The 14,949-nt window shown below is 43.2% G+C and overlaps 2 protein-coding genes across 4 annotated transcripts in view; both read left to right on the forward strand.

The window, feature by feature from the left end:
- Nucleotides 1-14,949, forward strand: part of tmem254 (transmembrane protein 254) — a 312,289-nt gene that overhangs the window by 29,262 nt on the left and 268,078 nt on the right. The window lies entirely within an intron of this gene.
- plekhh2 (pleckstrin homology domain containing, family H (with MyTH4 domain) member 2) overlaps nucleotides 1-14,949 on the forward strand; it is a 136,044-nt gene that overhangs the window by 4,231 nt on the left and 116,864 nt on the right. For all 3 annotated transcript variants that reach the window (XR_014595968.1, XM_083987996.1, XM_083987997.1), the window contains exon 2: nucleotides 1,854-1,988. Coding sequence is in view for 2 of the 3 variants with exons in the window: in XM_083987996.1 (XP_083844122.1) it covers nucleotides 1,854-1,988 (135 nt within the window). In the remaining variant the exon portion in view is untranslated. The remainder of the gene's footprint in view (nucleotides 1-1,853; nucleotides 1,989-14,949) is intronic.

Below are 14,949 nucleotides of genomic sequence, written 5' to 3' on the forward strand. Positions count from 1 at the left end.
CACATGATTACTTCACTACTTGATTACTTTGGGGTCACTTGCACATTGGGGTCACGTGCACGTTGGGGCATGAACGAATTACAATAGGGCTTTCGCTCTGCGACTTGCAGTCGCCGCTCGGGCCCTAATGAGTGCACATTATTATGCTATTATAGCTATTAGCTAGTATTAGATATTGTATTTATTTACATTATTTATTTATTTTTACATTAACTACCTATATTATTATTATTGGATCTATTTTGTTGTTATTATCCTGAACACTGCTGGACCTGAGTAACATATTCCTTCATGTTCTTAACTTGTTTAATACAATTTAACTGAGAGCTGAGAATTGAGAACTGAATATGAGAACTATCATGTAAAAAACAAATTCCTTAATTCTTGTGCTATAATTTTAATTTGTAGGTGTTATCCCCAGGTTATTAAGTTCTGTACCCACTTTTATGTTCTTATGTTGTTATGTTGGGTGAGAGCTCCTCTTTTTCTCTTGCCTTCGTCAGTGTTTACCACAGCAAATAAGCAACAGAAATAAGCCTGTGGAAACCAGTTTATGGCCTTCCTCCACACATGTTTTCAGTCTCTTTGTGAGGAGGCCAGGCTGGTAATGAGTAGGGCTGGGTATCACTAGGTACCCCACGATACGATACTATCACGATATTTTACCCACGATAACGATAATATCACGGTACAGCGATTCTGCGATTATCGATATATTGCAAGAAATTTCATCCACGATACATCACGATATCTGTGTCACTTAAAATCCGAGTTGTATGTACATCAGACGATAGTGATAATTTATGGGACAAACTGAGTCAAAACAATGTAATTCAAATTATCCATGCCATTTTATACAAGTGCAAGTTACAACAACATATTTCAATTGGATTTAGGTCTGAAACATGATTTATTAATTGAAAAAAAAATTGAAAAAAAAATTTTTTTTTGAATTTTTTTTTTTTTTTTTTGGAAAAAAAAAATCGATATTTAAATATTGAATATCGATATCGTATCGCGGCAGAAAGTATCGCGATATATTGCCATATCGATATTTTGGCCCACCCCTAGTAATGAGAGGTTATTACTTAGAAGCGAGAGCCAGACTTTCTATCATTCTGTTGCTGTTACTGCTCCTGTCTCTGTTCACCTTCATCAGAGATCCTCATCTCTCTCTCTCTCTCTGGCTCTCTCCCTGTGTTTACCTACTGTTTTCCCTGGAAAACATGATGCAATTTGTCCCAGCCAGGGTGGGTGTTGAGGTGTTTTGGAGCAACTGTGATGTTTTACTGTTTAGCCAGTACTAAGCGATACGCCCACCATCCACACCAGGCCAGCTGGGCTTGACCCTGGAATATTTCAGGTGATTGCTTGCAACAATTAGTAATCTGTACAACAACAAACCCACTGTGTGTGCATATGCATCAGATATGGTACTGTTTTTCATGTAATAATGAAAATAAAAATGAAAACATTTGATGGATAACACTCAATGTTAAAGAGCGGTATCACAGTATCACTTTTTACCCACGTAGATCTCTTAACACAACACAAATATGCTTCAATCCTCCGCTGAGTTTCAGTGTAATTATTGCCAACAACCAACACATAGGATTATAATCGCAATCCCCATGTCATCAGTTTTTCATACTGTTGGAGATGCCTTGAGCAAGACTCTGAATCCAAACCAGCTTCACAGATCGTTGTCTCTAGCTGACCCTCACTGATCCCTCAGGAGGAGGAAATGAAAAGTGAATTTTCCCACAGGAAGCCTCTAGGAGAATCCTATATTATTGTGTTCATTTACCCAGTGTCTCTCTCTCATTGCTTTGTGTGTGTGTGTGTGTCGGCAGATGTCAGCCGGTATGGTGGATGGGGAGGAGGCCATGAGCCAGGAGGACTGGAAGGAGAAGTGCAGAGTCCTGGAGGCTCTGCTCATGAAGTTTAGATTGCAGATCATCAAGATTCGAGAACTCACCGCTGACAAAGTTGGTTCAAGTAAAGTTTATTCTGTTCATCAGTTAGCCTATGACTTGATAAATCCTCAGAGCATCTCACTGAGAATCTCTGTCCAAATGGTAGAAGTGAGATAATGATGTTGCATGTTGTCGGAAAGTGGATTGAAAAGCTGCTGTTCATTTGGAGGTCTGTGTAGAAGTTTGTGTAAATATAGAATCAATACTTTGCAACAGCTGAACTGGCTCCTAATTGTCCATGAGTTGCATTGAAGAGACAAAATCTCATATAAATAAGTCCTGGTATAACATCTCAGCTGCCCTCTCATGTGAATCATTAATCAATAGTCATAAAAGACTAAAAAGCTAAGCTAAAACAAAAGAAGAAACATGAAAATGCTATAAGTAAAAACTGTTTCTGGTCAATAAGAGGCATTTGAATCATTAAGTAACATGTACGTAGGTAAGATCGTTATGTATCCTATTTTTCATCCAATACCTTGAATAACCTTTATAAGTACTGCCATACAATAATATTAATTTTACAATAGGGATGCAAACAATTAATCGACTATCGATTAATTGTCGATAAGAATTTAATCGATTAAATTAAATTACTTGCAATTAATCGTTCCTTTTCAATGGGAGTTTTACTGTGAAATGTAAACAAGCAAAGCCGACATAATGTAGCGGATCTCTGTGTAAACGTGTGCAGCGCAGCGCACTGCAGCACTCAAGGGAGAGAGGGAGAGGAGGTGAAAAGAGACAACAACACCTGTTGTAGCTTTACGGGACTCAGGCTGTACCATCGCTAACACACAGACGACCAGTGAGTAACGAGTCAAAAAGCCGCCGACACGGAGCTGCCTGAGGAGTTGTAATGCAGCCTGAACGCAGCTCAAATCCACGGTGCCTCAGCACGGCGACCAAGCTTTGATAAACACACCGGATCCGCGCTGGTTTACAGTATCCTTCCGTAGTTTAGCCGGTCGCTACCGGAGCTTAATTTAAAAAAAAAAGAAAAAGAAAAAAAAAGCGCTCGTTGCGGTGCCGCGGAGAACAGCGCGTGTGTCCACGCTGTGTTGGTTTATGTAACTTGAGGGGACAAATGAACCACATATTTATTGTCATGCATTGCTGACCTGGGCATTGTTTCTCATTAAATTAGAAAACCCTTTCCTATCATTCCCCTTTTCCGTGCATGGTTGAAGGAGACTGGCTCGCATCCACACTCCCACTCCCTCCTGCGCCGACATGTCACCTTAAGTCACATAAACCTGTACGGGTGTGTGGACACAACCACCTATATTGTTGTCAGCGCCTCATCACCGCTGGTGTTTAAAAGGCTCCGTTCTTTCTGCAGTCAGGTTAAAGCGCACATCCGCCGTGTTGGTAAACAAATAGTCCCTCTGTATCAACAGAGGAAACCGTGCTTGCAGGCTTGGGTTCGAGGTGGTGTGAGTGCGGGCCAGCGAGGGACAGAGGAGGGGGCATTAGAGCTTCAGCGCGGTACAGAACAACTGGCCCGTGTGAGTGCGCCCTTATCTGTGGCCGCTGCCAGCGCCACACGGGCTTTGCCTTTCAGCAATCAAGCGCTGTTTTTGTCAATGTTAAAAACAATAACAGCAACAGCTGTCGGCAGCTGAGATCGCTGTGCCGTCACCATAGAAACGCAAGACGCATTACGGCTCATTAGCAAAATACCTTTCAATGGAAACACCCGCAAATGGCAATTGCACTTTTTCGAAGTTTCAGAAATATCGCTTTTATTTTGCAAAAATCTGTAATGGAAACGCAGCGGTGTCTCTCATCTCATCTCATTATGATAAGACTTCAACCTCAGAGCTCTATGTCCCAATAACGTGCTACTTAAAGGGACAACGAGGAGTTTTGGAAAAGCGAAGCGTTTTTACACTACATTTATGAGCCTCCGCGCGCACCGTAAAATTCTTTTGACCGGCGCAAGACGGACTCATGTTTTCATTCATCAATAATTAAAGTCAGAGGTTCAAAGAGGTTCACATACCACCGTAGTTCCGACCATAAACGGCGATTCAGCGGCGATATTCTCATGACTCGTTGCGAAACTGAAAGTAAAGAAACGCTGGTCGGCTCGACCAGCATCTCCGCCACCACTAATAATAACAAAATAACGATAGAGACAAAACGATATATTTATCGAAAATGGGCCCATTAACAAGTGTGGGTAGCGGAGATTCATCCACATTAACGTGAGACTTTTTTATAACCGATTAGAAACTCCTCGTTGTCCCTTTAAACATTTTCATTGTGCTGTGCTCTTAAAATAAACTAACAAATGTAAGTCCATAAGGAATGTTGATCTTAAATTTTCCCCTAAAATTTAGGTTCTCAGGAAAATCGCCGCTTATCAATTAATCGATCATCGATCGATAAGGTCTATCAACTATCGATTAATGAATTACTCGATAATTTGCATCCCTATTTTACAATAATGCAGTTTAAACAATAACCAGTTGTTTCTCTTACTATTCAAAGACAGCAGTGAATCAGTTCATACGGTAAACTGCTTTATTATGCTTTCACTGGAACAAAGGGAAAATCAAGCTTTGGCCATGCAGCCTAGTAGGGGAGGAAGAAAACATCTAAAAATCATCAAAATGTGGTCCTCATAACCACAGGAGAATGTCAATCCATCCATCCATTTTCTTATCTTATCAGGGATTTGGGTTAATGTGGCAGCAGGTTTTATTGAGCAGAGACATCGCTACCTCTGGCAACTCTTTTCAACTCCACCTGGGGACTTATCCCAAACCAGTAGGGATGTATAATCCCTCCAGCATGTTCTGGATCTGCCTCAGGATCTCCTCTCAGTTAGGCATGCCCACAGTGTCTGCATTATGCTGACGTCACTCCAATTTGTCTGTCAATATCGCTAAATCCTTCCCTCACTCGCGAATAAGGTCCCTGAGATACTTGAACTCCTTCATTTGAAGCAGCAACTGACACCCAACCCAGAGTGTGAGTTGGAGCAGTCCACCATTTTCCATCTGAGAACCATGGTCTAAGACTTGGAGGTATTAATTCTCATTCCTGTCGCTTCACACTTGGCTTGCTTCCCATCAAGCACTGGTGGTCATGACGAAGCCATCAGGACAGCATCATCCTCAAAGAGAATGATGGGGTTACGAAAATGGACACGACACACTCTTCACTTCAGCTGCATTTCTCCTGTCCATTAATACTACAAACAAGATCGGGGGCAAGGAACAACGTTGTCCATTCCAACCCTCACCTGAAATGTCTTTGTGCTGGGAATATAGTTCTCACTTTGGCTGTACAGGGACCAACTGTTTGTAGCAGCAAGCCCTGCACCCCATACTCAGTTACCCTTCAAGGGACATGGCCTTGGCGGGTGTCCCTCCAAGGGACATAAGTCTTCTCCAAGTCCACAAGTAGAGTGGCTGGTCAAACACTCATGCCGCCCTCATCACTCCTGCAAGGTTGAACAGTTGGTTCACTGTTCCACGCCCAGGACAGAATCCACTTTGTTCACCCTGAATCTGAGGGTTGACATTATCAGTTTGTTGGAGTCTCCTTTCCAGTACCCATACGCAAGCTTTCCCAGGGAACAGTGTGATTGTTCCCATTCTTAAAGATACTTGGGTAATGTTTCCCACCCCATTTTGCCATTAGTGCCACTGGCACTATTCCTAAATTCCACGTGACATGACAGCCCTGTAATATCCAGGGCCTTTAGCATATCAGGCTGTATCTCATCCACACCTGCTGCTTTGCCATCGAGGAGCTAACTCTTGCAGGATTATGGATAAGGCTTCCTCTGAGTCCTCCAAGTCCGTCTCCTCCAGGGATGACATGTTCACAAGGTTCAGGAGATCCTCAAAGCATGGTGACATCCCCAGTCCGGGTTAGTAGTTCTCCCAACCCAACATGGGCGGAAGAGTTTTCTAGAACTTCCTTGAGGCCTTAAAGTCCTCTTCCATGGCCTCTCAGAACTCCTTTGCATTTCCACAGTACTAGCTGCAGTCTGTCTCCAGCATGTCCCAGAAGCACCACTTCACTCTGGTGGGCTCGAAATATACGCCAGGTCTATTTTGAGCAAAGCCCAATCCCAGCGGAGTTTGTGGAAATTCGGGGTTGGCCGCATAGAGGCAAACCTCTAATTCCACAGGGAGAACTTTAACATCGCTGTACTCCACTGAGGGCTTGTGAGTATCCCCATCCGCCCAGTGCCCGTCACCATGGGCACTTCAGAAAAAGAACCCTGCTGCACAATCGAAAGAGTACCCAACCCCAGTATCCAGCCTTGTGGGTGGTTACCTAGGGTGGCCACTCCATGTAGTTGGTTCAATCTGTAATCAACCAGGCCCCATGGGCTAAGGCCTGGCCACCAGACACTTGGCGGCAAGATCTCAGCTCCCCTCTCTGGTCTGGCTCTGAGAAGGGACTCTGGTCTTCCCTTTTCAGCAAGGTAGCACTGCTCATCCATGTCTGCACCATTCAGGGGTCATGAATCACACTTAGTCTCACCCCTTCACATCAGGGGTGTCCTGCAATGCCCCTATGTCACAGTCTCTTGTATTAAAACATAATGTTGTGGTTGTTTTGTGTGTGCTATGCTTGATGTGTGTCTTGAGACTCTATACCAGGACTTGACCACCTTCTTGGGGATGGCAGGTAGCGACCGAGGGGGCTCAAAATCATATTACCGGTATGTGTCAGTTTCCCCTAGACTTGGGATGTAAAACACAGCTCCAAGGATCCCTGGGACACTCAAACCCCTCCACCACGGCAAGGTAGTTATTCTCGGAGGGGCAGAATGTCCACATTCAGACAATTAAACATGGTGTGTCTGGTGGCTACAGAGCAGCCCGTCCCTCCCAGCTGGCCGGCACTGAGCAGGCCCAAACTGTTCAGTGGCCTAGATCTGAAGCTGCTCTCCAGGGATGCTGATTAGAGCTCTAATGTAAACAGCAGTCTGACCACATTGCTCTGCCACGCACTGCATGATGGGATTAACCTAGCTCCAGTCAATTACAGAGTCAAAGTAAGCTCAGCTGGACAGCAAAACAAACTCCTGGAGAGACTTGGAAGAAAGATTTTGTGGGTTTTGCAGCCCACATTATACATGAAAGTCTCTGCTAGATATTTTGGGCCTCATCCATCCTCTTTGACAGGTTGAATTTAACTACTTTTCAACAACTTTCCACCCAGGAAAAAAAAAACACCATTAAACCTCAACTTCACCAGTCTCTTCTTCAATGGTGTTTACTTAATCGTAGATTTGTTTTATTTGGTTTAAAGTATAGCTTCTTTTGCCGAGTTAAATATCATGTTAGTTTGAAACAGCTTTGTTTAAGTTGGATCATCACCTTGTCGCATTTATGCTGATTCAAACAGTTTTCCTCAGTATGCTGCGATCAGCATAGAGGATCACTCATTTAATTCCCAAGGATCCAGAGTTCAACCAGAGTTCAGCGGATTTGTTTAGAACTTAGTGACTAGTGACTAAAACATTTTGCAAACAAGCAATAGACAACATGCTGAAGTCAATTTAATTTATAACCAGATTAATTCAGTTGAAGAATATTATTTGTATAGTATGAAAATCCTCCAGTTTTCCAGGAAACACATACAAATCATAAACAAACCATACATCAATAGTGGGACTCAAAATGTCCCATAAAAATATATTAATGTTAAAGTCTTGCATTGATAATCACTACAATAATCAGTCTACTACTTATTTGCCATTATATCAGAGATTAATGAAAGTCATTGGACATTATTTAATTATTTTCAGCTTTATGTTGCCAATTCATGCAGATAAAACATTAAAAACTAAATCCACTTTTGAATCAGTTTTTAAGATAAAATCTAAGCACAGTCTGTAAGTATCAGGACTATTTGTGGACAACCCTTGACAGAATTAATTAATGTAGCTATTTTAGTCTGATTGTTGTAGTATAACCCTTCACATTGTGCTCACTGACCTACCGATGCCATGAGCTCATCATGTTAACATTCAGACCCCTGCTGATGTTTTTTTTTCTCTGCAGTGACTCCCACAGCCAGAGCTTGTTGTTTTAAAATCACATCACAGCAAAATCCCCCTAATATCTCACTGTGCGTCTGTGTGTGCACTTGTGTGTGTGTGTGTGTGTGTGTGTGTGTGTGTGGGTGTGGGGGGGGGGGTGTTAAGAGAAGTCATTTTGTGTGCCGTTTGCTGTGGCCTCTAGTGCTGAAAGACAGTACGTTGTGTGTATTCATTGATCCAGCTGTAGCATGACTGTACTGCACATTTACCATTCAGATCCTACAATGTTATTTGAGAATGTTGCTTAAAGCAAAAAAAAATTAATTCCTTGGAAAGTATTTGCCTTATTAAAACAAATAACGAAGTAGTCACAAGGAATGTTTGTAGATCCTGAAGTCAGTTTATCATCACATCAGCGAATCAAGAATGTATTCAATCCTACATATTTTGTTTTGAAAGCAGATGATTTGCATTTGAATCAAGTACAATTATCTCAAACCACTGTCTGATTCTGTGCTACTACTACTTTGTATAATACATGAGTACATTGTTAAATGAACTTGAACAATAATAATAATAAAAAAGATTTGTTAAAGCAATAGTGTGTACTGTTAACCCCTGGAGGAATTCTGCGTAATTACAGAAACCCTACTGGCGCTTCCACGTCGTACTGTACTGTATCTGGCAGTACAGGCTGCTGTCACACAAACATACACGAATGAAGGTACTGGTAGGCGAAAGATAATTTTCTGTCGGAGTTGAATGGCTGAGGCTGCCATGACTCAGACATAAGTAACAGTGGCGAATATCCCCACAAATCTGCATCGTGGAGTCTCGTGTGGTGGGCAGTGAGGGGAAACTACCACAGCATCCCTGCACCATGATTCGTTGGTGTACTGCACACAGTCTCCCCTACTGGCTAGTGTAGTTACTCTGTGGCTCGATGTAGCATTAGCTCCTCCAGCTGGACTGCAGCGCTCGTGGTGCTCTGGTTCAGCCAGGTTTCCATGAGAGCGTAAGAACAGCAGTTACTCACGCTACGTTGAGAAGCTCTCCACAGTCTGATGTAATCCATGTTGTTGACAAGGGAGCGAACATTTTGCTACCATGAGTGTAGGCACGTACTGTAGCACTGACACACATCCTTCCTTCCACATTTTTCCTGGTTCTTCACGGCGTAAAAACCGTGAACCTGTCGGTCACACTGTGGCACATTCACACACTTTTCAGCCATGCCACTCATTCCGTTAACACAAGAAAGCACTGCATTTTCACTGAGAGCAGCCACCGCAAACATCTGTCACACCTCACCATACATCTTTGATTGTATTTCTGTTGAACAACCAGGCTTTTTGTAGTAGCCTACACAGAAAAAACCTGAACCTTGTCTTGGGCGCTTCTTTTGCTGGCCTTGTTTCTACCTAAAACCTTAAATTTCCTGTGTGCTAGAGCAGGACTACATTTATTTAGCGCTTTTCTATCATTACCCAATACCCAAAGCACGTACAGTAACCATTATTCATTCATACCACATTCAACATGAATCTGGTTTGTTACCGACGGCCGTCTGCCCGACTGCAGGTGAATGCAGCATCAGTGTAACGCTCCATTCCTCCTCACTGCGTTACCGCGGTGACTTCTCACAGACGCCACCTCGACCTGAGCCGACAGCTCCGGTGTCTCCGGTGAATTTCCGTGGTTTCCTACCGTCACGCTGCCACTGAACGTAAAAACATGGCGACACGACATGGCAGCCAGCACCGAGCTTACCCGCTCCATGTAGATATGAATGATATGAACGGCTAATTCAGAGCTGAAAGGAACACTTAATACCGGAAATTACCGGAACGAAATAATCGATTTTCGTGAATAGATAACAGGAGAAGTTACACAATGTCCCTTTAAGATAAATATAAACTATAAAAAATGGTTATCAGGATTATTTTGAACTGTACGCATCAGTCTGAGCCAATGAATTTGAGATGAGTGACAGGACTCCAGGTTGACTTCTGCATTTACTGAAATCCTAGAAAGCCGAATGTGTGACGGGATGGAGAGAGGAAGCAAAAGGAAGAGAGAAAAAAATGAAGTCTTGTGTAAAGATTGAGCTGCCCAAGGGAGGAAATACCCAGTTTAGTAAATAGAATGTGTATATGTATGTGTGTGTTGCACAGGAAGTGAGTTTGCGATCTGAAATACTTGCTCACTCTGTGTGTGCATGTATACGTATGCACAAGCGGTCAAATTCATGTAGAAGCTTGTGTGTGTGTGGATGTGTGGGTGCAGTTATTTGGGAGGGGACGTTGGTCTTGGCCAGCGAGGCCTCTAGCTGTAACAGTAGTCTACACATCTCTCCGTGCAGACAAAGAGGCCATGTGTGTTATATTTTCTGTTTTTGTCAGCCTTCCCGACCTGCTGCACTCACTGACATTTTTCATTCCATCTGCCTGTGCTTCTCTGAGATCAACTGTGAACCTCAAACTGATAAAAAAAAAAACATCAAGACTTTGAATCTGATGAAATGATATTACGATTGTGGATATCATCCATCCATCCATTGTCTATACTGCTTATCTGTGCGTGTTCGCATTGAGGGAGGGAGCCAATCTGACAGAGCAAGGGCAGGATACACATCGCAGGGCCAACATAAAGAGATGAAAACACTTGCTCATGTTCACCTACAGGCAATAGGGAGTCACCAGTCAACCTATTGTGCATGTTCTTGGACTGTGGGATGAAGCCGGAGAACCCAGAGAGAACCCACACAGACAATGGGCAGTTGGGTCGGGCCGATAAAACTATCTTGATTCGGGTTCGCAATAAATTTTTGATTGATTTTGATTATCGGCTATCATCATGGTGAATGGTAGAAAAAAAATGTAACAAACAATGTAAATCAAATGAAACTGAATGAGTGAACTGTTTCACCCTTAAAGGGATAGTTCAACATTTTGGCAAATTGGCCCATTGCCATAATTGCGAGAAGGGTCTGGCTGCGGACAGGGGCGTTCCCGTCATGACACGGGAACGCCTATGGGCGTTCCTGGCTGGTAGCCTTTCATGTGACGTACTTCCGGTTGAAGTAGCATTCTAGCGAGCGGCTAGCTGCTGCTAAACTCTGTAAATATATAACTTTAGCAACATTTGAAACATTTTCAGGCGAGAAAGTGGTCGTTTAGATCCCCACTGTGTTGAAAATCTGACAAAATACCCGCTGTTTACAAATTTGTTCCGACGAAGTCGGCGTTCTCTGGCGCTAGTAAAACTAGCCGTAGTGAGCAACGCACTTCCGGTTATTTTCACAAAATAAAATACCCGTTGCCTTTTATCGCTTAGGTGCTTTTACTTTGTAAACAGGAAATGAACCTACCCTCGCTGTAGCTAGCTTGGAGCTGCCGTTTTGACTGCTCTCTCGTCCCGTTAACGGCATTTAATCGTTCAATATGCCACCGGAGAGTCTTGCCAGCTCTGAGACAGGCCTGGCTCGTTTTAAAGTATTTATTTATTTATGTAAATGTGGTGTTTTCTGTGCGTAGACTGACCCCAAGGCAGCACTGCTACTGTCCAACCATGGTTTTTTATTCAAACAAACTTCTGCTACTGCCACAGTTGTTAGATTTCATCAAAGAGACCAACATTTATTCCCTAAAAGAAGTTTAAGCAGCCGGTGGTAAACCTCTAAAAGCCATCGGGTAAGTTAATTAGCAGTCGTTTTCTCCCCGGGGTGACGATTGCAGGCTGGCCGGCGGAGCACGTCAGGAGCCGGGCTGCTGCCTCTGTGATGCCGCGGTCACTGCTCGGACCTGGAGCTTCGCTTCGAGGTTAACTTCTAAACAGCCGTCGTTTGGATAAAATAAATATTGGATAAATATGAGCTGTGACCGGGACATCACAGAGGCAGCAACCACGTCTCCTGACGTGCTCGACCGGCCAGACTACTCCGTCACCTCGCGGGGGAAAACGACTGTTAATGAACTTATCCGTAGGTTTTTAGAGGTAAACCACCGGCTGGTTTAACTCTTTTTAGGAGATAAATGCTGGTTTCATTGATGAAATCTTATTGAGGCAGTTGCATTAGTTTATTTGAATGAAAAGTGAAGCTTCATGTGTGCAGCGTTATGGACACAGCAGCCCTGTCTGGAGGCTCTGCAGCCTAACGTGTGTACAGAAATCACCCTTTTTGAAGTTATATAACATGGCAGCATTTTTAATTTGTAAATTTTATGACCTAGGCCTACATATTTCCCAGTAGTTTCGCTTCCGGTTGGAAACATGAAATACACACGTTACACACTGTATTTATCATGTACACAGGGATACTGAATAACCGGGTTTCTCTAAGTTCGTTAACGTAATGAGCATGGATTTATTCGGTAAAGAGCTGTTAGCGGCTATCGTAATCAAACTGACTATGTAAATCAAACGAAAGATTAAATTAAAATTAACGTTCTTTATCTTGCTTAGCTTACTAATGGTAGCTCTACGCTACCTGTCGTATAAACTGACTAGCGGATGTGGCTATGTTAACCCAGCTATTAACCCCCGGATGTTGACAAGCGCGGGTAGACGAAGAAGAAGGGGAGAGGGGGGGGGGGCGTTCCTGGCTGCGAAGGGGGCGTTCCTGGCCTCGACAACGGGGCGACAGTAACGCCCATTTGTGTCCGCAGCCGGACGATATTGATAATTGCTATAGTCATAGCAAGGTTTGTTACCTTTATTTGTCGGTGTAAGCTCAGAGCTACGCTAAGGAGGCTAATGGGATTTCTTGGTTTCCCTCATCAAACTCATCAAATACACAATCCAACAACTCCAAAACACTCTGGTGGACAAGTTGTGACTTGCACATTCACTATGCTATCAAATAATAACACAACGTTACAAGACAGAGTTGTTTTAGAGGTAAATTCGTGCAAAACCGCTGATGTTTTTCAGCAAGCAGTCTCTGTATTTACCTCGAAAACGACTGTTTCGTAACGTTCCGTTATTATCTCATAGCGTGGTGAATGTGCAGGTCACAACTTGTCCACCAGAGCGTTTTGGAGTTGTTGGATTGTGTATTTGATGAGTTTGATGAGGGAAACCAAGAAATCCCATGAGCCTCCGTAGCGTAGCTCTGAGCAGCTTGCGGCTGCGCTCCGCTGTTCTAAAAATAGCTTACACCGACAAATAAAGGTAACGAACCTACTGCTATGACTATAGCAATTATGGCAATGGGCCAATTTCCCAAAATGTTGAACTATCTAATGTTGATATCATGCCACCATCCTTTCCAGTAGTGTTATGTGTGTGGAAATAAATGGAAATTTGATCACAGAACAGTTCATAATCATTAAGGAAAATGTACAACAGTGTGACTGATGTGTATGATGATGCTCATCATCACAAAGCCATACGCACAGCTGACAGAGGGACATTGGTTTGGGTTTTCAAGGATTTTTGTGGAAATAAGAAACATGTTGAATATCACCAGACCTATCCTTTAGGCAGGGAGCTACACCCATGAGAACACCCACACAGCACACACTCAGATATCCATACTGTACAGTAGACACACAGCAAAACCACAAGAGGAGTGACAGTTTTAGTTTGGTCTTCCTCTCATCCCACTATTAGACGGAAATAAAATATCTTCCCATGTGGTGGGCGGGGCTTACTGGCCACATGAACCAGTCGTGTGTCAGGTCAGACATGTTGGGCTCAATCAACAGGTTCAACAACAGGATCAAGTTCATCACCTATGGCAAAACGTAACTTTGGGGACAAAGCACGCAAACATCCGCCTGCAATTTTCATCTTGAGTTCCTTAGATATTTTTTCAACCCAGAGGTATTGTTTTTTTTCCATCCATGTTCATGTTTTTTTCCATGTGGATACAGCCACATGTTTTGTGAAGCTTGTTTTTTTTTTTATCCCTGTGTTTGTCCCCGGTTGAACATACTTGACAATTAACACACTTAAACTGGACTTTTAGGGCACTGGTTTAGGAACAAGTTTCCACTTTAGATTTGTTTGCTTCATGTATTTGATGTTAAACTTGTATAATTGTAGGTGAACACTACGGGTCACAGGGGCTGCAGAAAGAGGCTTTGTGAACTGGCTGTCTGGCTGCAGATGGAGCAATGGGGGAGGGACGGATGGAGTTCAGGGGAGGTTGGCCACAGAGCGCCAGTTGTGGAATTCCAGGAATGGAAGTCGAAAAAGAGTCTGGAACTGAAGAGGGAATCAATTGACTGCAGAGGTGCTGGAGCATTGTTCAGAGGGAGAGGAGAGCCATGTGTCAGGCATAGACAGTGAAGCAGCAGGCGTAGTGTGTATGGGAAAAGGTAATATGGCGTTCTTCATAAACTTTAACCTCTCACTGGTAGGCTTGTCACAATACCGCTTGGGGATAAATAAAGTTTTTCGAATTGAATTAAATACCAGAATTTCAGTAGTTGATACCAACACCAGTAAATGTCCACAATTCTCGATACGTATTTTATAGCATGATTTTAAAAAAGATCATGTACTTTTTTTTCTTTTTTAAAGGTCTCATATTATGCAAAATGCACTTTAGAGCGGTTTTCTATCAATAATATGCATCCTCGGCCTGTCTACAATCCCCCCTGGTATGAAAAAAGTTCATCCTCTCCCTTTTTCGCTTTCTCTGTCTTTAGAAAATGTGTGCTTAAACAGGCCATGTTGAAGATAGTCTGTCGGTGACGTCACCGACAGACTCGACGCCACCCCCTAGGTTGGTGGCACCGCCCCCGGTGAAGGTTTGCCACTCCTGAAGAAATTTTCTAAACCGTGCCATTTTTTTCCCCTGCTTGTTAACATAGTGGTTGCTCTGTTGTTAGCTGCACACACGAGCGCCAAAGTCATCAGATATGACCACATTTCAATCAATAAATGTTTTAAAATGAACAAACTATGCAAGTCTGGTCGCTTTTCCGCTGTCGCCCCCCCTCCCCTTTA

Source organism: Trachurus trachurus (assembly GCF_905171665.1).
Source record: "Trachurus trachurus genome assembly, chromosome: 15".
NCBI lineage: Eukaryota > Metazoa > Chordata > Actinopteri > Carangiformes > Carangidae > Trachurus > Trachurus trachurus.